Genomic DNA, 27747 nt, shown 5'->3' with positions numbered 1-27747 from the left:
ATGAATTATATAGAACCGTTACGATACCAAAATTAAGGTATGAGGTATTGATATTGGACGACATTAATATGATAAAATTAAACGAGTTATATTGTATAAAGGTTACAAATCACTCAGAATAAGGTTAAAGAGTGTGAATTCATACAGTAAAAGAAATTGCACTTTCAATTTTTCACGCATCGGTGAAATATCTGAAAATTGTATTTGCGCTATCAAATAAACTCCAAATAAATAAATAATATAAGGTGAATACTGAATGTGTGTACTGATAACAATAACAGTAGTTCTTTATTACAAATAACAGTTTACATTAATGTGAGAAGTGAAAATTCTGTCAGGAAAATAAATATAATATTTTCGGTTTATAGTATTGCTTTATACGTCTCAATTAAATAAAAAAAAATTAAATCAATTAGAATAGTTTTAGGTTTTATTTTCGCCGAATAAAAAATAAAACTATTTAATTTATTAGCCTTAAATACCTTACAAAAATAACGATTTTGATAATAATAAATTATCAATAACAAGAAAACATTCCTAAAAGTATTATTACCTTATATTTTACACTCCCTTGCTACTGTATAGACAAAATCAAAATGTCAGCGTGCTTATTTACCGTTATTCATCATATTTTTGTAAAATTTTAATAATAGATGGCAGCAGTTAACAGTAAAACCTCTCAAGGTTAAATTACAGTTTTTTTTACAATTGAGTAAAACAACTTCCTCGAATGTCTGAGTGTAGTGTTTAATTGCAGTTACTACGGTTAGATCGAGATGGCTAATCGCTACTTTGTTAGGAAAGTAGTGATTAATACAGGTATACCTTTCTAGTCACTATATTTTTGGAGTAATGTTACCGGTTATCGAGTAACTACTATTATTTAAAACGCTTCGTATTGTTTAATCGAAGATACTTTCAATCTGTACAGTGAGGTCACTGAAGTTAGTGATGACGTGGATGCATTCACATGCTACTCCAGTGGAGTGACGAGTGTATTTCGTACGCCATGTTTATCAATTGTATAAAATGTTAACACAAATCTGGAATTTACTTCACTTCGGAAAAGTAAGATACTTTTGATATTTTTTAAAATCAATTCATTCAACTATATTATATTTTGAAACAAATTTATCAAGTACAAATATTTAAAAATAAAACACGTCTTAACTCACTCTGGAAACTTATATGGCACTTATCTGATCACATTATCTAGAAATTTTACACTGCAATAACCTGTTCCCATCTATCAATACTTTTACAAAAATATGCGTATTCATTATGCTTATTCTACCCCTATAAATAACGTAAATAAATAGTTGATTAGTAAATAATAATGTAAATAAAATTACTTAAAGACACGAGGATTACAGAAAGTATCAAAATATGGTAATGAAGAGTGGATAGTAAATAAAAGAGAACGACCGAAACTTAGTCTCGTGTGAAGTTTATATTATTCTTGGAATGTGCTAGATTAAAACATTACAGGAATATAACACGAGATGAATTGGGAATAGAACATATAGATGATTAGACAGAGGCTTATCGGAAGAAATGGTTATAACAATCGTATCTAAAACTATCTTCGATTTGCTTTTTTATTACAGAACACAGGATAAATAGAAATAAAATACTGGGAAAAGATACATGGGTGGTAGATAAATATTTTCATAATTAAAGGATACAAGAAAGAAGGTGAGATCCAATTGATGAATTGACTTAGGATAATGGGGATGATCTTTTTTCTACTCGTGTTGACGTCTTAATTGTTGATGAACTATAAAAGTGGTTTTCTCACAACTAAGTTATGATGCATTCATGAACTACCAGTAAAATGACAGATACATTTCATACGCCATATTTATCAATTCTATTTAAAAAGTCGGATGTGGCACGAACGTTTACTTCAGACGAGTAAGTATCGAATTATATTACCGTTTAAAATTAAATATTGAAGTATAAATAATTAAAAATTAATAAATCATTTATAAGCTATATTGCATATCGCTATTTATTTATAATGAATAGTTTATATTAAACGATCCGATATATTGTTNTCCTTTATGAAGGCATAGAGCCTTTACTACATGAAAATGAAAATTAATGAATACACTGTGTACAGTAATTTACCTGATAAGACAGACCTCAGAAAAATACTTTATGAGGCATAAAACTGTCTATAATGAAAATTAATTATCTAAGGTTTTTTTCCCCCTTCCAGGGTGTGGCCGAGTTATCCGGAGTGCCGGGTTATCGAGTGCCGAGTTTTCGAGGCTCTACTGTAATTGCAAATTGTAAGCTTGGAAATTTACAGTTCATTCGCAATAGAGTCACATTTATGTATTAGGAGTTAAACTTATTTATGTTAAAAATGTCTGATTGTGTTCTACCAAAATCTTAAGGATTTTCCAAGCATTAAAATCATGTCATAAATCAATCTTCAAACTTCTATGGCAGGTGTCACATCATATTCTCTTGCTATAGCATGCACCAAATCCTGCGCGTTAATAGTGTGCATTCATCTCACAATGTTTTCTCAAATGTATATATATTCTCAATACAAAATCTTCACTACAAGTAGATCTTCAGGAATAAATGATAAATTATCTTATCAGTAAATTTTTCGCAGATAAAGAACTTGAATGCGCATTGTTATAAAATAATCTACACTTCTGCTTGAAACATTTAAAAATTTTTCTGTTGTGCTGGATCCAAATTTAAATTGAATAGATGGAAAAGTATTAATGTAACTTTCCACACAAAACAACCAAACGTGTAAAACCGACTTAGAACAGGTGAATATTCTATAGATTTAATAATATTATTTTTATCAATTATAATTTTCACTATTTATCTAAATAAATAAATAAAAATTATGTCTATTATAATAGCTATGATTATAAACAAAATAAATATTAATTATGGCAAAACTACTGGGTTTTTATTCTTTTTAATAAATATTGTCGTTGGGATAACTATTGTTATTTACACGGTTTAAAACCAGTAAATAGACACATAAAACTATCGAGATAATACGAAAGAAAATCACTTGACACTTAGCTATATAAATCCAAACTATATATAAGGCGGGAAAGGAAGTGAACATCCCTGCTATAGAATATACACACAGTTTACACATTGTTTTTTATCTCTGTTATTTTTCGCTGCATATAGAGGAATTTAATAATTTTATGGGATATCCATTGAATATTCCTATGCTATCTTTTAAGATAGCTTTCAAACAGGCCGTTTTTCTCCAAATTTGGTTAATGCTGTTCTAAAATGACTACGTTTGAAATATATTAAACAAAAGGGTTTATATCTATAATGTATAGTTTTTTTAATATATTGCAAGATTCTTTATATGTAGTGATCCTAATGTAAGATTCTAACATTTTTATAGTAATACTCCGAGGACCTGCTCTCTTATGAAGTAAAAGTTTATCTGAATATGAAAAAATTCAAGTAAAGTTTTACGACGTAATTGTGCAGGCTCTCGGGATATACATGGACTGCAAAAATCTATAAATCCTTAGAACTATTCACCAATAGAATTTACTGTTCTGTTACTTGTAATAATCGCGTATTTATGTAACTGGGCAGTTTGCATTGTGAAGTAATCTGTGCACAGTTTAGTAGTAAATCTAGATAATTACATGGTAACAATTTATCATAAAATCTTATGCTATTTTATGCAATTTTAAATGCCTTTTTGATTTTTAGCAAATCGTGAAATTTCTTCTGTCAATAAGAATATGGAAGGCGCGATGCTCATCTTTAAAGTTCCACTTAAAATATTGTTTAATGACGCATACTTACAGAAAATGATTTTATTTCAAGTGTAATTCTTCAAGCTTCTTTCATATATAAACAAGTATTTATAGATAATTTAAAAGTAATAAAAAGTACATATCTGTACTTATTTATACAGACATTATAAGAGTATAGACTTAAAAATTTATTTATGTTTATAGGTGCAGGAAAATTCATTTATTACTTGTTGCACATGAAGATCTGCATGCGTAGCGTTATACTCAACTGTTGTGTGTAAGGTAAACAGACTTATGTGTACTTTAAAATCATACTGTTGCTTAAATTGAAGTTTAAAAGAAGTTTAATAAATTTTTGTATCTTACATGTAAATAATTTAAGTTGAATTACAAAAATGGCAGAAGCAGCATCTTCAAGTGACGTTGTTGCAGTTGTTTCTTCAGTTAATTACAAAGAAATTGCAAAAGTAAGTTGTCGAAATGCAATTTGTTTATTAGATTATAGTTAATTGTTTTATGACACAACTGATATCTCGGAATGATTTAAATACTTTATTATAGAGATTGGCTATCCCCTTTTATATTATATAAAGCTAGTATATTATAACTAACAGCTATTGTAACAATCCTCGAGAGTCCTAGTGTTGAGAGAGAGAGTTTCAAAGATTCGCGGGTGGATAAATAAATACCTTATAGAGAATCAGAGGATATTCTTCGTTGCCGATCGAATTGATGACTCAGAAATTTCGATAGAAAGCTCTTAATAATAAATAAGCAGATTGCCCAGGTAACAGATACTGTACGTCGTCGGATGGAGGGAATTCACTAGGGGATGATTAGATGACAATCTTCAATGTTTGTAAGATATCCAGAACTCGGACAAACTGTAGAGAGTGTGAACTTTCGATGACGACGGACCCTCTGTGACGGACAAACTCTCTTCTCGTCATCGGACTTCGCCTTTTATTTCGGGGTCCTCCGCTATTTCTTTTCATGCATTTTTTTGGAAACGTAAACCTTCACGTCGAGTAGCGATTTATTCGTTAGGTTCCTGGTGACACTTTCGATGTATCATCTTGGAAAGGAAGTGATCCGGGGTGAAAAGTACAATCATATTCTTTGCATTTAACAACCATTTAAAAAAATTGACCAGTAAATACTATTTTTTTAAAAAAGTACATATTAAAAATGTTCATTTTTAATTTATACAATTCTTAATTTAACTGTCTATAAACTACTCTGAAAAGGAATTCAAATAATGTAATAAATAAAAATTCTCCACTTACAGGCAAACAACAAAAGGAAGGAAATTGAAAATATAATGAAGGAGGTTCTAAACGGTAAATACTTTTTATTAATATGTAAATTTTCGACTATAAATTCGACTATCTTCTATTATCAAGACTTATTATACTGGTTTTACAGATAATATTACAAAGATTAACAGAAAACAATTTTTATTTTATTTCGTATACCTGTTTGATAATAGAAGATAGTCGAGATATCTGTAAAACCAGTATAATAAGTCCTGATAATAGAAGATAGTCGAATTTATAGTCGAAAATTTACATATTAATAAAGAAAAAAGGACATTGAAGCAATTTAATTAATTAGGTAAATACTTTTATTTATTCTTTTTTTATGCATTGAACCTTCACATTGATATAATGGAAATACTCTACAACCTATTTTGTGCTGGTTATCTTTTCCTTCGTAAGTTTTTTATGGATCCATAGAAATCTACTATTTGTATTAGAACATAAAATGTGTTCAATGCTTAAAGTTTTTTTGCCCGTAAAAATTTCATTATTTTACTTTCTTAAGAACATGAGCGTTATTGTCTGTAACGGAAGACATTCATTATTTTAAATTTTTAATTACACGAATAAAAAATGAGAAACGAATATGGGAAAATAGAAATATATAGCGAAATTCAGAAAAAAATTGTGTGAAATATTAAAAAACAATATCATAATCTCACTAAATTATTGTCTATTACACAGAGACAATTAAGGACCTATGAAAGTTTTCTTAGCAGAGAATTATTCATATTAATTATATTTAGGGGAGATCGGGGCAACTTCGGAATGCGGGGCAAGTTTGTCAAGCGCTTTTTTTTAAAANCAGTAGAGAAAGCAGATTTATTTGGGAAGGAAAGCGGAGACAATATAAGTTTGAAGGAGATATTTTCCACAGAAGAAGATGGTCATCAAACCATTCTAGTGACAGGAGATCCCGGTTATGGTAAATCTCGTAAGTTTTTTATGGATCCATAGAAATCTACTATTTGTATTAGAACATAAAATGTGTTCAATGCTTAAAGTTTTTTTGCCCGTAAAAATTTCATTATTTTACTTTCTTAAGAACATGAGCGTTATTGTCTGTAACGGAAGACATTCATTATTTTAAATTTTTAATTACACGAATAAAAAATGAGAAACGAATATGGGAAAATAGAAATATATAGCGAAATTCAGAAAAAAATTGTGTGAAATATTAAAAAACAATATCATAATCTCACTAAATTATTGTCTATTACACAGAGACAATTAAGGACCTATGAAAGTTTTCTTAGCAGAGAATTATTCATATTAATTATATTTAGGGGAGATCGGGGCAACTTCGGAATGCGGGGCAAGTTTGTCAAGCGCTTTTTTTTAAAAAACAAATTAAAAGGAGACTTTGGTTATAGGTTAGGCAGTTGAGTTTTATTGGTGGCTTGTTGAGTGTAGTGTTTTTATTGTTCTCCAACAAGCGTAGTTGAATTATCAAGCAAATTTTCATTTTCGTTCAATTCCATATAATATTTTTTTTTCCATTTATATTGAATTGGCAGGTTTTGTTATAATTCCATGATAACGAAAGTTACTTTTCCTGTTAGAAGGATGTAACTTCAACTTATTAACGTGGCCAGATCGTGGCTTGGCATTCTGTTCTCAGGGTTGTACTTAATGTTTCGAAATCATGACTAGCGGGGTAAGATCGGCAACATAAAGCCACATTAGAAGCAAAGGATAAAAATCAAACAGATGATAAATGAAAACATGTTTGCATTTGTTATTCATGTATATATGTCTTTGAACTTGCATTTCGTTGTAATAATATTAAATGGGTGTTGGATTTGTATTTCTTTGTTTTAATAGTGAATTCCAACTTATACATTGTTAATAACATAATTTTATATACGTGCCTATCTTGCCCCATTACTGTTGCCCCTATACCAGGGGCAACTTTAATAAAAATAATTAAAATAATTACAACTTTACAAAAAGAGAGAAGTTGCCGATCTTGCCCCTATACCCGGGGCAACTTCGTCAATTTCTCTCTTCTTGTAAAGTTGTAATTATTTTAATTATTTTTATTTCCAAACTGATTTTAACCAGTTCTATAGTAAGGTAACATTCCAATAGACAATATGCAAAGCTTTTTTTCAGTTTACAGCAGTATTTATTACACAAAATTTAAGTAAAGCTTAACATGCCGATCTTGCCCCGATCTCCCCTATATAAACTATTTTTCTCATATTAAAATGACAATGCACAGTTATAATTCGGTAAAAAATAATATTCAATTGCCTATTTATTCCAGTGGTGAAATGCAATGAACATTTGACAGTGCTGAAGAACTGTACAAATGTTCACGTAGGAACGAAAATAGAAATTAATTGCGAAGAATGTAAAAGAAGTATCTTAAATAAAGAAGACGAAGAAACAGATGGTAAGACACATCTTTGTAATTCGAATTTCTACGCTCTTTTGTACCGAGAATAAATATTTGTAATTAATTTACCATATTAAACACTACGCGAATTTTTTAAAAACGTAAAGATTTTTACACAGATTTTAATATTGACCCTTTCTTTCTTCCCTGTGGAAGGGAATTTCGAAAAATTCCCTCTTAGCGTACACTTTCACGAAGTACCTTAACTGTGTACCAAATTTCAACTTTCAACTCTTAACCCTTTGGGCTGTGTGCTTATTATTCTAACACAACACAAAACTTAATTTTAATTTTAAAAAATTGCTTCGAGTCGAGTTAACACCAAATGTATGAAAACTGTAAAATATCCTAAATTAATATTAGACTCATTACATTCATATGTATAGTACATTAAAAAACTTATTCTATACATATTACGTCAGTATATATATGAATAAATTACACATATTACTTCGATTTATAGATACTTTTAAAACTGTATACACATACACTGTAGATTACTTCGAGAATTTTAAGAAGGTTTACTACAAAACAAGTTAAAATCAAAATTTTAACTTGTCTTACTGTAAACAAATTCAAATTAAAACAAGTTTTATAATTTTCAAATACAAAAATAAAACAAAATGAATTAAGATGATCTTTATATAAATTTCACGTTTTTTTACTTATAGAAATCTACAAGAATTGCTGTCAGAAGTTGAAGAACAAATACATAACTTATTTTTCGTACATGAGATCTTTCTTGTGGGAAGGCAAAAGGAACGATTTTCCGTTAAAGGATTATTTCGTAGAATTAACAGTAGAAAAAGCAGATTTATTTGGGAAGGAAAGCGGAGACAATATAAGTTTGAAGGAGATATTTTCCACAGAAGAAGATGGTCATCAAACCATTCTAGTGACAGGAGATCCCGGTTATGGTAAATCTACTCTGTGCAAGAAAATCGTATACGATTGGGCATCCGCGAATTATCTGCGACACTTTCATTTAACATTTATTGTCATTTTAAGACAATTAAATGATAGAAGTGTGAAAGATGCTTTACTCAATGAAGCGCATGGACACTCCTCAATGAATAACGATTGGAAATTTCGCAATAAAGAAATGAACATTTTAGTTATTTTGGACGGGTTCGATGAGATTGTAGAAAAAAGAAAAATTCTAAAATTTATAAGGGAGGAATCTTTCGATATTTCTAGTCGAATGACAATCGTGGTTACGAGTCGACCTCAAGCAGCGGAAGACATCAGAGAGGACATGATGATGAGGTTTTCAATAAAGGGGTTTACTCCAGAATATCAAAAAAAATATGTTCAATTAATGTTTATAGAAGACGAAAATAAAGCCAATCAACTTTCTTCCTTACTGACACAAAATCACTTTTACAGAGAAATAGCAGAATGTCCTTTAATGCTTCATATGTTGTGTTGCCTTCACTACAGTGGGGAAATAGAAAATCTTGAAACAATAACTGATTTATACGTCCGAATATTCTCTCTCATAACTGAACGTTATGTTAGAAAAACTGACCAGAAAGGTAAGTTTAAAAAAGGGAAATATTTTGTGGGAGAAATTTTACTAGTAAAATTAGGGCAATTACACAAAATAGGAAGATCGATTGAATCAGTTGACTTGGAGGGGTATTTCAAAAATAAAGAAGAATTTAAATTTATCATCGGACTAGACATTCTTACTCTCGAGTCTTTTTATGAAGATGATAATATAACTGTATATAGTTTTGTAAATCGTACATTTGGCGAATTTCTCTCAGCGTTTTCAGCATATACCGGTTGTCTCTCATTTTCATATATAACTTATACTATAGAGTTTCTATTCTTATTGGGATTTTATAAATATGATTTGTTTCCTAAAAGATTCTTACGAGCTCTAGAAAAAAAGATATTTACTCCCGAATTCATGCTCCAAGTTCACAAACAAATCAAATTGAAAAGGAACTGGGAAAAGTTTTGTTCTCATTCAGATGTGTATTGTTTTCCTTCGAATTTCTCTCATTTCCATCAGCTATTGACGTTGTATCAATTTAAAAGGTTGTACATATATTTCACTGACACCGCGATCGAATATGACGAAGTGGATGAAATAACGCATCGCTTGAGCATTTGCAAGTGTCCAAATAATTTTCGAATTTATATTATTTTATCCGTTGACGACGAATGTCTCATTACTCAATGTGACATCAGAGAATCTGTTTCACGAATTATTTATTTCTGTCAAAAAACCAACGCAATGAGTTTTGACATCTTTTTTATTGGCGTAAAATTTTATTATTGTGATTCGTACAAAATATTCAAGGATGTAAATTGCAATTTGGATTTATCTGACGACAAGCGGAAATTATTAAAACACGAAAAATTAGTTGCATTAGAAACTGGAGACGATTATGAAAGTACTGGCAATTTATTTATTTCGTTGGAGCAGTACGAATATTTACGTGATCGTATCAAATTAGGGTCAACAAGTAAACAGAACTCAAAGTGTGTGATGATGTAAACGTGTATAAAATACTGTATATGTGTGGTTTTTAAAATGAAACAATAGTTGGAACTTTACTTATAAAATTACATGTATTTTCCGGTTGCGAATTTCAATGTAATAATAGTAAAGGCTAAAATACTAGAACGACGTGAGTCGTGTGATAGAACGTTTTTGTGAGATTATAGTTAAGATAAATGAGAAAATAAATGCAATAAAGTACGATGAGTTTGGGTTTTAACTGTTTTTGTTGAACTGATTTATGTACACTAAGTTTGCAGTGTTTCAGTGTTGTACACAGTTGTTTTCTGTTCAAATAATGCACTATGTTTTTAATGACATAATATATAGTGAATTGAGTTCTTGTTTCCCTCGGGATTCTCCTCGGAACGGAAATGAAATTTGTATAGATCGATATACAGTGTAATAGACATGAACTTTTGCTATTGCAAACACTCTATTTCGAGATACACTGCTCCTATATGAGATTCGGAATTAAGTCACGGGGTCAAATTTGAAACTGGCCGCGATTTTCTGAGGTTTAATCATTTAATGATTTTCAGCAAAGCAGTGAAAGACATTTTGGAAGTTATTTTGACTTTTTAAAAAAACGTTATGCTATGAAATTTCCACGGAATTTCGATTAGACTTATTTTGCATGAAAAAGTTACTGTATATATAATAAATATTAACTGTTTGGGTATAAATTTCGTTATTATATTTGAATTTGAGATTTATTTTTATAAAAAGCTTCACTTCCTTTGAATGTCATATTTTTTTCTTTTCTATTAATATAGCTACAATTTGGCTATTAATTAATGAGGACTTATCACACCACAATTAAAAAGGTGAGCATATTACAATTTCTTTACTCTTTTGGAGATAATTAAAATAATAAATAGTTTCTTATTTGGTCATGTTTTTAATTTTGGTGATAAGTTCTAAGTAGTAGGCAAATTGAAGCTACATTTAACTGTAGTGTTGTGAGTACTGTCAATTTTCATATTGTTAAGTGTCGTAGAAAACTTATAAGTACTTTTTTATTTGTACTGATGAGTAATGAATATTAAAATTGTTGTGTGTTTTTTGGTGTGAAAACATTAAGGCTGCAGCATGCATACCTGCAACGTGCAAAGAGAAGTCGCTAATTAAGTCACAACTCTTTCTGCTAACAAGCACCCATGCACGCTGAAAGTTTATTTTGTTTTCTTGTTTTTATTCAGTTTACACGTGACGTAGATATTGATAAAAAGGAAACAATTTAGCCACACCCTTATTTTTAAAGCAAAAGATAAGCTAAGTCCGAAATTTATACAATAATACAAACTCTAATACGTTGCGTCAATCATAATAAATGCGTATTTACCTTAATCTAATCGAATTAAAATGTCTATAAATTTGGAATTTATATACGAAAAAATAGAAGAACAAAGAAGAAAGCACCTCGAATTGTTTTCCCGATTTAAAAAAATAAAACAATTTAATTGATTAAATACAAAACATAAATTTTCTAATAATATTTTTTTGAATTTGAAACCGAAATACAAAATTAACATGCCAACGTGCATGCAACTTATTTACAATTATCGAGTTATGTTTTTGTAGAAATTTGTCATAAGATGGCAGCAGTTAACGATAAAAGATTTCAAGATTAAAATTTAGTTTTCCTTCAGAATTGCGTAAAACTACTTCCTTTAATGTACGAGTGTATTGTCTCCATGCTGTTAATACGGCTAATTAACTGGTAATTAGTAAACTCTTGCTTAGAAAGACACTAATTAATACAGGTACACTTTTCTAGTCACTATAGTTAATGACTAAAATGATGTCATTGAACTTGCTGATAGGTTGATGAAGTCCCGCGCTATTTGAGTGGATTTACACTTTCATTTCGTACGCCATGTTTTTCAACTGTATGAAACGTTAAAACAAATATCGGATACGGATTGAAGCTTCACTTCCGAAAAGTAAGATACATTTGATAGTTTTTAAAATGATTTCGTTAAACGATATCTTTTCAAACTAATTTATAAAGTAAAATTATTTAAAAGTTGAAAATTATTCATAAGCTATAGTGTGAATTTATTATATCAAGTGTATAGAGTGCAGATTTCTAACTAATATGCCATACGTGGTATTTAGTGACAGAGTTAGTGTGAGTATACTGTGTATTAATATATGTAGAAATTACAACGAATAGACAATTTCGTATTTGCGCTCTTTTGTTAATTTACACTTTTACGTTAGTTTTACTGTCGTTTTGGGGCATAATTTTCTTTTTTGTGTTACCTCTTTTTAACATTCAATCAATTTTATTGTTCGCACTCTTCTGAAAGGCTTAAAAAATAAACGTCTGTAACTGTCATATCCGCTGTAGTCTAGTCTAATATCGTCATTCAGAGAGGAACAATGGAGGGATGTGTGATATTACGTATGTCGATTATGTCAGAAATAGAGACAACTTTACTGGATTTTCAGCGTAAAACCGTAAATAATTTGCATAATTATATTGACACGTATAGCGAAATGTAATAATGCGAATTGTTTGTATTATCTAAAAACATTTTATAAATATTCTGAGAAGTAATGCAAAACAGGAGTTTGGAGCGGTGTGGCCCAGGTTCCCAGGTAAACCAAACATTTAATTCCTTAGTACAGTTATTGCAGATAGGAAGACATTATTCGAACCTATTTACTCTGTAATTTATTTGTAACGTACAGTGATCTACAGTGTAACCTACTACTATGGATGCCACTGAGATGGGGTTTAACCTCTGGATGCATAATATTAAATTTTAAAGCTATCTTAAACTATAGAAATGTCACTCGACTAATTGCGTACTGTCAAAGCCCGCGATAAACTGGAAATTCTACGAACATGGATGGAAAAGGTACAGAGAGTAGTAGGGAGAGTCAGAACTACTCTCTGTACCTTTTCCATCTTGAACACAATTTTCAAGAGGGAGTGAAGCAGTGTTTTGAGATTCACAGTTGTATAGATTACGAAAACTGTTAAGAAACATTGTTTTGTATGAATTTTATATGAATTTAAACGATAGAAATTGATCTTTTGATTTCAAGTGTTAATACGCAATTTTAGTATTATTCTCGAATATATCAAACTATAATTAACATATAATATTTTTTGTAACAAAGATATAAATTCTGTGTTATACGTGTATGATTTGACGACATTTATATCAAAATTTTCGTGATGAACTTATTCCTTAAGGATCCGATCTTCCCGAAAATCTGCGATATTTTTTATGTGTAAATTGTAAAATATTATATTAAAGAGCATTAAATTTTGAAATTAAAATGTATTACTGAAAAAATGGCACATTGAATTATCTGTAATGTTACTTTTAATAAGATTGTATATAATTTGGCAGTCCACATTCTTGAGGATACCTCATATAAGACCAAATCTTTTTCTTTCTGTTGCTGACTTTAGTCACTGGTTAATCAACATAATAACATATTTTACAAGTTAGAATGAATCTTCAGAAAAAAAAAAGTTACGCTTATTAGGGGAAATCGGGGCAAGATCGGCATGTTAAGCTTTACTTAAATTTTGTGTAATAAATACTGCTGTAAACTGAAAAAAAAGCTTTGCATATTGTCTATTGGAATGTTACCTTACTATAGAACTGGTTAAAATCAGTTTGGAAATAAAAATAATTAAAATAATTACAACTTTACAAGAAGAGAGAAATTGACGAAGTTGCCCCGGGTATAGGGGCAAGATCGGCAACTTCTCTCTTTTTGTAAAGTTGTAATTATTTTAATTATTTTTATTAAAGTTGCCCCTGGTATAGGGGCAACAGTAATGGGGCAAGATAGGCACGTATATAAAATTATGTTATTAACAATGTATAAGTTGGAATTCACTATTAAAACAAAGAAATACAAATCCAACACCCATTTAATATTATTACAACGAAATGCAAGTTCAAAGACATATATACATGAATAACAAATGCAAACATGTTTTCATTTATCATCTGTTTGATTTTTATCCTTTGCTTCTAATGTGGCTTTATGTTGCCGATCTTACCCCGCTAGTCATGATTTCGAAACATTAAGTACAACCCTGAGAACAGAATGCCAAGCCACGATCTGGCCACGTGAATAAGTTGAAGTTACATCCTTCTAACAGGAAAAGTAACTTTCGTTATCATGGAATTATAACAAAACCTGCCAATTCAATATAAATGGAAAAAAAATATTATATGGAATTCAACGAAAATGAAAATTTGCTTGATAATTCAACTACGCTTGTTGGAGAACAATAAAAACACTACACTCAACAAGCCACCAATAAAACTCAACTGCCTAACCTATAACCAAAGTCTCCTTTTAATTTGTTTTTAAAAAAAAGAGCTTGACAAACTTGCCCCGCATGCCGAAGTTGCCCCGGTCTCCCCTATACGAAGTATTAATTACTTTTTGTTTCTCCTTAAGCTTTTTACTGTATAATGATTTTAGGTTTTCTTATTTTAGCTATTATGGCTCCGGTTAAAAACTGGTACCCTTAACTTTGCTAGAAACCCTTCGTGCTATCATGTAAGTATTTTCTAGCCATCATATCTATATAATATGTACATATTACAATAATAGTGTAGTATTATAAATTATTATCGGTGTAAGAGAATTCGACTACGACAACGCATATGAAGACCTGTTTGCGTACATAGTCATATTCAAGTGTTATAATCAAGTAATTAGTTATACGTTTTCTTAGTCATATTAGAATAAAATTAAAATTAAACAAAGAAGTGTGTCAAATTTTTATATTTTACGCATAAACTGTTTAAGTTGAATTACAGAAATGGCCGAAGCAGAAGTTTTAAGTAAGGAAAAGAGTGACGTCGTTTGTCCAGTTAATTACATACAAGTTGCAGTTGTAAGTCGGCGAAATGCATTTTATTTTAATGTAAATTATAAATAATTGATTTGTGTCATAACTATTATTGCGTAACGAATTAAAGACCTTGTTTAATTTCGTTGAACAAATTCAAATATGTAACTTCATAAACGTTAGGTTTTACGTACGAGAAAGGTTTTGAAATACTGAAAATTTAATAGGGTAAATCGACTTTTGACTTATGTAAGCCTACTGTTCGCCAACAATCTCACACTTCTAAAGGTGAGATTATGATTTAGCAAAAAATTCTATCTTGTTTTTAGGAATTTATTTTTTAGAAAATACTATTATGTTGCTTGTTTATGTTAAATTTGGTATGATGAGAAAACATCAATTCAGTCAGGTATTTTCCAATATAATTTATTTATACATTCTCAGTTGCCAGAACATTTATTCCCTATTATTTTTCTTATATAACTTTACAATAATAACAGAAAAAATTATATTTAACCTTTATTTATGCCTTTCGGTGGGTATTCTCACAATAGAACAGTGTAGTGATGAAAAATGATTTCAGATTCTAATCGAGTGCCTTCATAACGTGGTTGCATAATAAGTGGCGCATTAATATAAAATACAGTTCATATTTTTAATTTATCTTTGAATAAACTGTACTGTAGACTAGTTTAAAAAGTATAATATATATTATTTAACAGGAAACGGATGGAGTGACGCAGAATGAAAATATGTTTAAGGACCTACTAAAAGGTAGATGCTTGTGAATCTTTTATTTTATACATTAAATTTTTAAATTGTTATATTTTAATATTTTTTACGGAGATGATTGTTAAAATTATCTTAAGCGCATAGCCGAACGATCGCCTTAATTACTCGGGCTATAAATTCTCTATTTTTAAGAGAATAGTGTGGCTATGTATCTATCTATGCATATTAAATAGTGTGGCTTCGGGTTGTTTAATATGTTAAACACGAAAATTCTTCCTAGTAAATACAGTTACACTTTAACAACTTTCATATTATTGAACTGCATTTAAGTTAAATTAACATAATAATTAGACAGAAGTATAATATAGATTTGCTATTGATTTCAGTAGAGAATGGTAATGAATACACGATGATTCTAAAAGAATGCACACAAATTCACATTGGACCAAAAATAGAAATTCATTCTGACGAACCGAAAACAAGATCCTTAAAGAAAGAAGAGGACGAAAGGAATGGTAAGTGCGTGTCTTCACAATAAACATACAAAAAAAAACATTATTATATTTTTATTTTCCGTGTTCTTTTGTGCCGAGAGTGAATATTTGTAGTAAGTTATCGTATTAACCATTATGTGAATTGCTTAATTATATAAACTGAATTTACACTAATGAAAAAAGCTGTAATTTGTATAGTTTTAGTTTATGGTTCATTGTACAGTATGTATATATAAATTACTTTATAATCACAAAAATCAGTTGAATTTATACATTAATTATCTTTGAATAATTTTATACTCAGTATTTTGTTATTTAATAAAATTTTTATTCTCATCTCACTTTGTTATATAACAAATTTTCACAGTAACGTAAAAGATTCATACAGGAGCATTCAGTTTTCATCAGTTTAGAATTCTAAATTAGATTTTTATTATTTACTATTTCAAGGTAATTTGATAAGAAGAATATGATATAGGTATTGACAATTTCCAGTTAAATGGCATTATTTCATTTATTAGTAAAACACTGATAGAAAGCGCGGGTTAACAGCTACAAATAAGGCCCATTATTGATGAACCCATTTGGTTTATCAATTTTCTTGCATAGTTTTTGTTATTGTACGCCCATAGACAAATTCTGTAATATGCAGTAATGTAATAGTAATCATCAGCTGGAAAATTCCAGAAGAAAGGCTGAGAGTACGAACCTGATTATGGATGAAAAAATCAATAGATGTGTGACTACAGTCGACCCTCCTATAAGACAGTAGATACGTTCCATTCTTTAGGAATCCGATTTCTTACGAGTCGTTCCAATCACAGCCCGACACGTGTCAAGTTTACGGACTACGGCTGTTTGAAAGGTTTTCTTCCATAAAAGAAATCGATTCTAGACTAATCCGACTCAACATTTCTAACATACGTATATTTTTTGGGAATAATCCGTATAAACTACGCTATAAACAAAAAATTGTATAATTACTTACCGAGTGTGCACCATTCGACATCGCCATTGCTCAAGCTTGTTTTCGTCGCGAAACAGCACATCAAACCGCGGCCGATTTCTGATAACTTATTTTTCTGCAAAAACTTCGTTGAACTTTGGAGACATCATTAATATAAATAATTTTAATCGCCGTTGAATAAGAAATGTTTCTTTCACAAGAAATGTATAAAATTACAGTACTGTATTAGACTTACGGTACCTAATTTACATACTGTACAGACGATAGTAAACTCATCTTACTCGCCTAAACTCTCTGTAGCGTGGCGCTGAACGGCAGAAAGTATATATATATTTATAATAAAGTTACAATAAATTAAGTTAATATATAATTATATATACAGTACCTAATTTATATATAATTAATATATAATTATATGTACAGTACCTAATTCATATATAATTTATATATAATACTGTACAGACGATAGTAATCTCGCCATAGCGTGGCGCTTGACGGCGCGGAAAGTATTTCGGCTGCCCGATGACGTTTTACGTAATTATAGGAGTTTTTACAGTTTTTTACGGATACCGTCGCAATTTTTTCGCAGTTTTATAGGAATCGTAATTATAGGAACCCGTTTTATAGGGGTCTACTGTATTTTGATAATCTGGAGGATGTATTGGCTAGATTAAATACTTTCGACCACAGCCATCTTAATATGTTGCAGTACAACTTTCAGAATTTTTCTATTAATAGTGAAAATACAAAATTTCTTTAATCGTTAGATGTATCTTATTTGAAAAATGTACTGTATAGTACCTTATTAAAAGTTCGAAGAAATTACAATTGTATATTATATCAGTTTTCGTTTAATAAAGAAAAATGGCCTTATGAAGTGTATTCGAAGTATATATGTATGAACTTACAAAACTCTGATGATTTAATGGACAGCAAGTTAACCTGCTGATAGAGGCTTGGGCATGATAACTGCGCTTGTGAAATGCTTCTAACAAGAATATACTAAAATTCTTTCGGTCTTATGGAATTAGCGGTAAGATAGTCGCACAAATTGCAGGAGGACAGTGAATCAAAATGCCTATTGGAAACAGGTGAATTTTGGCATATTCTAAATATATAAACACGTACAAGAAAAGTATTATAAAATACTTTTCATCAGTCTACATGGCGAGCTGTAATATGCTTCCATCTTAGTACCAGTATACATACTTGTAATGAATGATCCAAGTGTGAGCAATGAGCTTCTATAACTGAACTGAAAATGATATTAGATCTGAGTATAAAATGAGAAATTGGTTTCTGAACTAAAAACACTGGCGTATATATTAGCATTAGGCAGGCCATGAGTGACATGATTTAAAAAACAATTTCGGCGCGTATCTGGTGCAGAATAATGGCATCTGTGTCACGCACCTGAAAGAACAAACTTGATCTTTTTTTTTGTGTTATGTGAATGAAAACAGCAAAAAATCGCTTCACGCGTTGCCGGGCATTTCTAGAACGAAGAGATTGGAGTCGATGATTCATAGAAGTACGAATTACCAGAGAATAAATTTGTTTCTCTGATTGTCTGTTTTTTAAGTGTGAAAATAGATGGCAGGGACGAACACATGGTCTGCTTGCCGTAAGTAAGCTGCCATGTTCTATGCCATGTTTTATTCTGCGATTTCTAATGGCCAGATGGCAAAATTGAAAATTTTGATGTTGCTTCAAAGCTTGTTTTACAACACGATGTACAGATCGTCTTCCTAGCATACTCCAATGCTGTACAATAAATCAATTGAAATTATCACACCCGGCAGATTATCTACTCTACCAGTAGGAAAGTGTCTATTCAATTATTATTTAAGTCGATGCGCTAGCAAAAGCTGTGCACAGTTTCTAATAGAATTGAGTTCGTTCTCAAAATTTAATTGATTGAATTTAAGAAACATTTTGTAATTTCGCTTATTTTGACACGAGAAAATTCGAAATATAAAAGAAAAATTTTTCCACGATTTCGTTTTGGACATTGAAGAAAGCTATCAGGAAAGACCACAATATGTTTGTACTGTACGTTCTTTTTTATACCAGTAGCAAATTAACGTTGTATTTGGTTCCTCAAATCAATAATGTTAGCAAACTAATATAAAGGAAGATTCAAGCAAATTTTTATAAATTTATTACATTAGAAAATACTGAATGATCACTATTCAATTCGAATGCTTAGTGACATATGATATGGTATACTCTTGATATTGATTGGAATTTATAGGATAAAAAGAGATTAAATTTTCTTATAATTCTTGATTTGCAAATAAAATAAATATAATATACACGATATTTCATTAATTATTTTCCCTCCTTTTTTTCTCTTATAGAAATGTTCAACAGTTGCTGCCAAATATTGAAAAATAAATATATGACTTATTTCTCCTACATGAGGTCTTTTTTATGGGAAGGCAAGAGGAACGACTTCCCATTAAAGAATTATTTCGTAGAATTGACTGTACAGAAGGCAGATTTATTTGGGAAAAACAGCGGAGATAAAATAAGCTTGAATGAGATATTTTCCATACAACAAGATGGACACCAAACTATTTTAGTTACAGGGGATCCCGGTTATGGCAAATCTACTCTGTGTAAGAAAATTGTGTACGATTGGGCAACCACGAATTATCTTAAACACTTCGATTTAACTTTTATTGTAATTTTAAGAGAATTAGGCGATAGAAGGGTAAAGGATGTAATACTGGACAACATGCATGAACACTCGACAACTGACAGAGATTTGCATCTACAATATAAACGATTGAATATTTTAGTGATTTTGGATGGGTTCGATGAGATTGTAGAAAAATACAAAATTATAAAATTTATAAGAGAGGAATCTTTTTATATTTCCCGTCGAATGACGATTGTGGTTACCAGTCGACCTCAAACAGCAGAAGACATCAGAGAAGACATGAAGATGAGATTTTCCATAGAAGGGTTTTCTCCAGAATATCAAGAGAAATATATTAAATTAATGTTTAGAAAAGACAAGAGTAAAGCAACAGAACTGTCTTCAGTACTAAAAGAAATCGACTTTTACAGAAAAATGGCAGAATGCCCGCTGATGTTACACATGTTGTGTTGTCTTTATCACAATGGAAAGATGGCAGATGTTGAAACAATAACTGATTTATACATCCGAATATTTATTCTCGTAACCGAACGTTATGTTAGAAAAACAAATCAGCAGAACAAGTTTAAAAGAGGAAAATATTTTGTGGGAGAAAATTTGCTACTGAAATTGGGAGAAGTTCACTTTATCACCTCAGAACGATTGAGGAATTGTTTCCCAAATGAAGAAGAATACAACTTTATTATTGGACTGGACATTCTGACTCTCGATTCCTTTTCTGAATGCGATAATATAATTCGATATAAGTTTGTACATCGCACATTTGGCGAATTTCTATCAGCATTATCAATGTACGTCAGTTTTCAATCTACCAATCTATGTATGTTCTCACCTGCTAATAGTATTATTGGTATGAAATTTTTATTTTTGTTGGGATTTTACCAAGAAGAACCTTTACCCGAACAGTTATTAACGTACGTAGAAAAGGAAATGTTCAAGCCTCAATTCATGCTTCAAGTTCACAAACAAATCAAACTGAAAAAGAACTGGGAACGATTTTGTTCTCGTGCAAAAGTGATATTTTATTCTTGGAAAGATTTTAGTGATTTTCAAGAACTAGTGGAGTTGTATGAATTTAACGAGTTATATTTCTATTTCCACGAGAGAAAGAATGTAGACGATGGAAATCAGAATGAAGCAATTTACTTCTTGAACTACTGGATTTTTCCGAATAAAATGAAGATTTATCTTATACTCTCACTTGACAAATGGCCTTCTGAAAATAAATACGACATTACGGAACCTGTTTCACGCATTATCCAATTGTTTAATGTAACAGACACAAGTGATTTGGACATATTTCTTATTGGCGTAAGTAAGCCCTTGGATGATTCGTTCGATAGATTCACAAATGTAAATTTCAATTTCAAATTATCTGACCACGCGCGGAAATCAGTAGAGGTAATTGAAGACGTGCAATTGGTTGCATTGGAAACTGAAGAATTCGTAGGAGTTTCTAACAGATATATTCTTTCTTTGAAACAATACGAAACTTTACGTCGTCATATCATATTTAAATCTGCGAGTAAACAGTACTGAAAATGTTTGATAATGTAGACGAATAGAAAATATATATTATCGTTTTGAAATAAGAAAATAGCATTAAGTCTGTTTACAATATCACATGTATTTTTCACTGGCGAAGTTCAATGTAATGAAATGGGTAGGCTGAAACTTTATACAATGACAATCGTTGGATGTAACATATTTGTAATAATGTATTGATAGCTTAGATTAATGATTAAAAGATGTTAGTGTTCGGTTGAAATATTTTTTTAGAATATATCTTAGATAAAAGTAAAATAATTTCATTGAAGTTCATTTTGAACTGTTAGATGATTCCATTCACGTAAAATTCTTCGCCAGGTTTTATTATGAAAAGATACATCGTAAATTCAATAGTTGTTTCTCTTGCGAATAGAAAGAGGAATTAAATTTGTATAGTTTTTTAAACAATACGGTAAACAAGAATGTTTTCTGTTCCAAATACTATATTCGAAATACAGTAATACCTCGACTTACGCGAACTCGGAGTTACGCGATTTTCAAATCTCGTCGATTCGTCTTTTGTTTGAGCGCCAAGCAACTCTTGATTACTCACTCCCTCACACTATTGTTCAGCTTACATGTTCGGACTACAATGTGAAAAAGAAAAACGAACATACACACGGCAATTTTCTTTTATTACTATTAGTTTATTTCCCCTTCCATGTTGAGGTAATTACTCAAGATGGTGGTAAACGAATGGCACGGTGGTTTAAACGCTAAATTTATAATTTATTTTTGCATTTCGATAAGTAAAGATAATAATCTGAGTAATTGATACTAGTTCCGTAACACTTTCTGTGTTTCCTGCATGGAGAGCTACATTGAAAATTTCCACGTGAAACAGATTAACAACGGATAAACAGTCCGAGACCCACATATTTCTGTAGGAGGCTTTCCTCATTTCTGAAAAGAAAATGTACTTTAACTTGAAACGTTATATTAATAAGAAATATTAAGAATAACAATTATAATAACAATATTAATAATTACACAGCTTGGTTAAAGCTTATTAACACTTATCCAATTATGTTTACGAAATATTTTACCAAAAGATGGCACCCCGTAACAGTACATTATCAATTTCCTGTGTATTACGCAACAGTCGCGCTCTCAAGGTTTGGTTGAGTGCCTACAATGCTAAAGTGTTACGGTTGTTACAAACGAAACGATTAACTGGTCGTCACTGTTATTGCTTACACGGTGTTCATTAATTAACACAGGTAACTTCTTCTGTTCGATATAAACTCGGAGTGATGTTATTGACACAGAAGCTACGATTGTTTGTAAAACAACAGAGTCGGTATCATCGTACGTCTGACGTCACTGGGAAATTACGAGTGACGTTGAACTTCGCACGTGTTAGCGAGTGAATTGATGACCTATTAATTGTACAAAGGTTTCTGAACGATCCAAATGGGACGTAAACCTTACAAGAAGAGATCTTAAGTGGATTTTTAACAGAATCATAAAATGTAAGTTATACATAATAATTTAAAAATATGGTTATAACAATAGAAATTCTTAATTAATCAATAATTATTTATGTAGTAGATTGCTTAACGATATGCGATACTGTATTTATTATTATTTTTTATCGGGGGCAGGGAGCAAATTTACTATCAAATTCGCCAAAAACTGGTAAAAATTCGAGAAATTGAAGAATATTATTCAGACCAACAAAGCAAAAACACAGAGATAAAAAATGATCTTCGTGTTTTTATATAAGATTTAACAATAATTTGATAGTGTTATATTACTTATTCTGTAAGATTTTTAATAATCTGCTATATGTTACTATATCTAATTTTATATACATATTTTATAATTAGTACACGAATAACCAAACTTATGCATGGACACGTTCAAAAAAAATGTTTTTTTCCATCTACCCCTTTAATGTTATATGCTATATGTTAAGCAATATTATTAGAGGATATCTTCCTACGTTTATTTAAGAACGAAACACTAAATTTTTAATATTTTAAAATAAACTTTTTAAATTCGTAAAGTTATATCGACTCCTAATTCAGAATTTCTTACGGCGTCGTCTAGACAACCCCGTTTAAAACAAGAGGAATATTATTTATTCAAGCGATATGAACTGTCAAGTGTATTGTTAATTAATGTCAACGTAGCAAGGAAAAAGGTGTGCTTATTTGGTAGCATGAATAGGCTTCCAAATAAGCACATCTTTTTCCTTGCTACGTATATTAAAACTGCTTTAGCAAGCAACGTGCTATTCAGCACGTTCCCTAGTAAAGCAGTTTTAATACAGATACAAATGCATGATATTACGCTATTATGGGCTCGCTTTCTTAGTTGCCACGTAGAAGTGCTCAATATTTTGTCCCCAAATATGTTGAAGTAATTTACAGTTTCACAAATGTTTAGAATAGAATTTATTTTTAATTTCAGTAAACTTAATGGTAGAAGAGTGCAACATAAGTAAAATAAGTATTTATTTTTTGTTTATAGGCAATTGATAAGATGCTGCAGCATGTAAATAATTGTCAGGAAGTTCTAAATGGTAAATAAATTTTTCCGTTAGATATTTTACCTTATAATAGATATTTTAATGGAAAATTGCTTCTATATTGCCATTATTTTAATTATTTTTAAGTTATTTTTCATTGTCCTACATGGGTCGCGACAGACCATTAATTAAGACTCGAAAAAATTAATCTAGATAATAATGATGAAATTCGAATCATAATTATCCAAATTCGTCAAATTTAAAGTGTCGTCGTGTTTAAAGTCGTAAAATTAGGGCCCAGTTTATGTTCTCGTGTGAATACCCAATGCAGTTAAACATTAGATATTTTATTAATATCTGTTTTCCTTTTTTATGTCCTCGCTCTGTGGGCGTTTTTAATCATATAAATCGTGTGTTCGACCAAGCCCACTATGAGGGTGACCGGGTGATCAGAAACAGGGCTCGACATATCTGGATAGACCACCCCAAAAGTTTTTTCGGTGCTAGTCTGTCGAGGGTGTTAGGGCATCGGGTCCTCCGGTACCAATAGCGCTTGTCGAAAGCAGGCTTAAAAACTATTTTTCTTATATACTTAAGAATTAAAAGCACTAATGGGCTGTGGATTTCATCTCTTCTGATTATAAGAAATCAAACACCTTTTAATTTCGAGTTCAGCCTGTTGCTGAAGCGCGAATCCAAAATTAATTACAATGTTCAGTGATTAAGTCAGATTCGGATGTAAGAAAGATGTTGAATTATTGTTATGTCGGCTTTCGGAACCTGTTATGCTTTTTGGGAAGGAAGACACTCACTTTACACTCTAAATTCGTTTACAGCACTCCAAGAAATATTGCCTGGTACTTCTTCCTCCAGATATTATCTTAGCTTTATGGTCGCGTTAGTTTCGTCTACATCCCAACTCTGAAGATAAGGTGTAAAAGATTAGGTTAGTCTTAGGGCTTGGGATTTATTACTCCCGTTACAGAGCCGCTTTCACAAGTGTTAGTGGTGTACTCAGATGCTTACAGCTGCAATAGGAACCTGGTTGGTGTAAAAGTCTATGTTACGTAATAAAATTTTAACTAGATGATTAGATTTAATTTTCACACTACCACGTATACAGATTATTAATAACTTTTTAATAATTAATTGCGTGTTAATTTCAGTAGATAAATGTAACCAATATCCAGTAATACTGAAGAAATGTACAGACGTTCACATTGGTACGAAAATAGAAATCCATTCAGAACCACCGAAAACAAGTTACTTAAAGAAAAAAAATGAAGAAGAAAATGGTGAGTGTTTACACTTGCAACGATTATTGGAAAATGTTACACTTTAAATTGGTTTAGTTTTTAAAGCATAAAATATTTTACAGAAAATATTAGCAGTAAATCTTATAAATAAGTAAAAACGATAGAAATATATATCTATAACCCTAAAACACATTAGCTTCTCCGTTGTTCACTTTGATTTTATTTAATTACTTTTTGCAATTTTAATTGTTTTACTTAAAACACCGAATATAATCAATAATCTGAAAGTTTGAGTGGCTCAAAGAGTGGAAACAATTTTGTCTGCATCTTAATCATAGGAAATCAGGCGTTTAGCAGCAACGATTTCAACTTGTTCTGTTTTACATTTGGACTGACTTCTTTACATGTGCCACTGGATCCAACATCTGCTACTTTTCCTGAAAAAAAAATGAAAATTCGAATTTCTTAGGCACTTACTACCTTTGTCATGTCAACACCTTAGTGGAATTAATCGTTATATTCTAGGAACAAAATATTTTAATTTGCTGGCAGTTTGTTAAAATAGTAACAGAGAAACGGATATAAATTAAATTATATATTGATTAAGTAACTATTATTAATGACAATAAATAGTATTTAAGTTACACATTTTTTAAATGTTTGAATTGAATATGTCATCACGCCTTGTGTGTTATTTGTTTCTTATGCACACATCTATGATTAGAGTTTATACATAAGATCCCTCTCATTAATTGGTTTGTCCTTACCTGTTGCCATAAGTGTAAAATTAAATAATATCAGAAACCTCGCGGTGTTTTCCATACTTTCTCTACGTGTGTTAATTTAACAAGAAGAGTTTTTCCATAGAAATTCGTCGCGAACGAAACCTGCTAGACAGATTTTCCACGTGTTCCATAGCTGCCTTTTATTAATCCAATGTGATCCACTCCTTGTCTTTGTTTAAATTGTATCCAAATTAATTGAAAACTACGATTACAACCATCTGTAATTGTCTTATTATCCACGGGTCCCTTTTATTTCTTGGAATATTGATCTTAAAACATGAAATAATTTTCTTCTAATTTTGACTAAATAAAATATTTTAAAAATTAGCGCAGTTGTTCATTAACTTTTCTCTCTTTTCAGAAATTTATGTCAACTACTGCAAGAAGTTGAAAAACAAATACAAGACATACTTTGCTTACATGAGATCCTTCTTGTGGGAAGGAAAGAGGAACGACTTTCCATTAAAGGATTACTTCGTAGAATTGACAATAGAAAAGGCAGATTTATTCGGTAAGAAAAGCGGAGATAAAGTAAATCTGTGTGAAATATTTTCTAACCAGGTCGACGAACATCAAACTATTTTGGTGACAGGACATCCCGGTTATGGAAAGACCACTCTGTGCAGGAAAATTGCATACGATTGGGCATCCACGGATTACTTGCAACGTTTTGACTTAACGGCATGTATTATTTTAACAGTTAGGCGATAGAAGTGTAAAAGAAGCATTATTCGATAACTTGCACGAGAACTCGTCATTTGATAAAGATTGGAAATTACATTTTAGGCAATTGAACATTTTGGTGATTTTGGATGGGTTCGATGAGATTGAACAGAAAAATAAAGTTATAGAATTTATAAGGGAGGAATCTTTCGATGTTTCTAATGGAATGGCGATTGTGGTAACGAGTCGACCTCACGCAGCGGAAGAGATCAGAGAGGACATGAAGATGAGATTTACGGTAGAAGGGTTTTCTCCAGAACACCAGAAAAAAATATATTGAGTTAATGTTTAGAGAAGACGAGAATAAAGCGAGAAGTCTTGTTGAAAAAATGGAGGAAGATGAGTTCTACAAAGAAATAGCTGAATGTCCTCTAATGCTGCATATGTTGTGTTGCCTTCATCAGGTTGGAGAAATAGAAAATGTTGAAACGATGACTGATTTATACATTCGAATATTCTCACTCATAACTGATCGTTATGTTAGAAAAACAAATCAAAACGGCAAATTATAAAGAGGAAAATATTTCGTGGGAGAAAATTTGCTAGTTAGATTGGGAAGATTAAACAAAACATCAAACTGTATCACATCACAACTCTTGAAATCTTCTTTTCCGAAGGAAGATGAATACAATTTTATTATTGGACTGGACATTCTCACTCTTGATTCCTTTTCTGAATTCGATAATATTACTGAATATTGTTTTGTGCATCTGACATTTAGCGAATTTCTTTCAGCTTTATTAATGTACCTCGGATATGTTTCATTTCCAAATCACATCAGAGATATGGAATTATTATTTCTATTGGGATTTTATAAGCACAAACCTATACCTAAAATCTTCATCAAATCTATAGTGGATAAAACCTTGTCTCCTGAATTGATGCTTCGCGCTCGCAAAGAAATCAAACTTAATACAAATTGGAAACAATTTTCGTCTCATTCGAAAGTGATATTTCGTTCGTGGAAAGATGTTATTTATTTCAAAGGGCTATTAAAGCTGTACGAATTCAAAGAACTGTATTTGTATTTCTATGAGGAAAAAGATGAATACGATCAAAGTTTGAATGAGGCAATTTATTACTTGAACAATTGTACTTCTCCGAATAAATTGAAGATTTCTTTTATCCTGCCACTCGACCGATCGTTTTCGGAAAATAAATACGACATAAGAGAACCAGTTTCGCGTTTTATCGATTTGATTCATAAAAAGAACACAAGTAATTTGGACATTTTTCTTATTGGCGTAAGTTACCTCCCGTGG

General features: G+C 30.7%; 3 protein-coding genes and 1 long non-coding RNA gene across 13 annotated transcripts; all 4 read left to right on the top strand.

Moving 5' to 3' along the window:
* The first annotated feature begins 714 nt into the window (after positions 1 to 714).
* On the top strand, positions 715 to 10803 carry LOC111641611. 9 transcript variants are annotated; one of them, XM_023387804.1, is made up of 9 exons: positions 715 to 819; positions 932 to 1068; positions 1608 to 1914; positions 3724 to 3895; positions 3975 to 4052; positions 4137 to 4237; positions 5059 to 5110; positions 7359 to 7487; positions 8162 to 10803. In XM_023387804.1, exons 6-9 carry the CDS (start codon positions 4166 to 4168, stop codon positions 9997 to 9999), a joined length of 2091 nt encoding a protein of 696 aa, XP_023243572.1. In that variant the 5' UTR covers positions 715 to 819; positions 932 to 1068; positions 1608 to 1914; positions 3724 to 3895; positions 3975 to 4052; positions 4137 to 4165; the 3' UTR covers positions 10000 to 10803. The 9 variants fall into 9 exon arrangements, with proteins under 9 accessions (XP_023243572.1, XP_023243570.1, XP_023243573.1 ...); XM_023387802.1 differs by having other exon boundaries at positions 736 to 1068; positions 1681 to 1914; XM_023387805.1 differs by having other exon boundaries at positions 736 to 1068; positions 3724 to 3874.
* Positions 10804 to 14439: 3636 nt separating this feature from the next.
* LOC111641600 lies at positions 14440 to 15604 on the top strand. The gene is made up of 4 exons (XR_002759432.1): positions 14440 to 14547; positions 14607 to 14701; positions 14811 to 14887; positions 15565 to 15604. It is a non-coding gene; the product is annotated as an uncharacterized LOC111641600 (long non-coding RNA).
* A 360-nt stretch (positions 15605 to 15964) lies between these two features.
* Positions 15965 to 21456, top strand: LOC111641609 (NACHT, LRR and PYD domains-containing protein 10-like). Its single transcript, XM_023387798.1, has 2 exons — positions 15965 to 16089; positions 19396 to 21456. The coding sequence occupies exons 1-2, from the start codon at positions 15984 to 15986 to the stop codon at positions 21237 to 21239; spliced, it is 1950 nt and encodes a 649-aa protein (XP_023243566.1). The 5' UTR covers positions 15965 to 15983; the 3' UTR covers positions 21240 to 21456.
* Positions 21457 to 22363: 907 nt separating this feature from the next.
* On the top strand, positions 22364 to 27007 carry LOC111641607. 2 transcript variants are annotated; one of them, XM_023387797.1, is made up of 4 exons: positions 22364 to 22720; positions 23724 to 23775; positions 24891 to 25016; positions 26124 to 27007. In XM_023387797.1, the coding sequence occupies exons 2-4, from the start codon at positions 23736 to 23738 to the stop codon at positions 26471 to 26473; spliced, it is 516 nt and encodes a 171-aa protein (XP_023243565.1). In that variant the 5' UTR covers positions 22364 to 22720; positions 23724 to 23735; the 3' UTR covers positions 26474 to 27007. The 2 variants fall into 2 exon arrangements, with proteins under 2 accessions (XP_023243565.1, XP_023243564.1); XM_023387796.1 differs by having other exon boundaries at positions 24888 to 25016.
* The last annotated feature ends 740 nt before the right edge of the window (positions 27008 to 27747 follow it).

Source organism: Centruroides sculpturatus, unplaced genomic scaffold (genome assembly GCF_000671375.1).
Source record: "Centruroides sculpturatus isolate CEXI.00-Female unplaced genomic scaffold, Cexi_2.0 scaffold1436, whole genome shotgun sequence".
Classification (NCBI taxonomy): Eukaryota; Metazoa; Arthropoda; class Arachnida; order Scorpiones; family Buthidae; genus Centruroides; species Centruroides sculpturatus.
The sequence above is the reverse complement of the archived record's forward strand: the minus strand, read 5'-3'. Positions and strand labels throughout refer to the sequence as shown.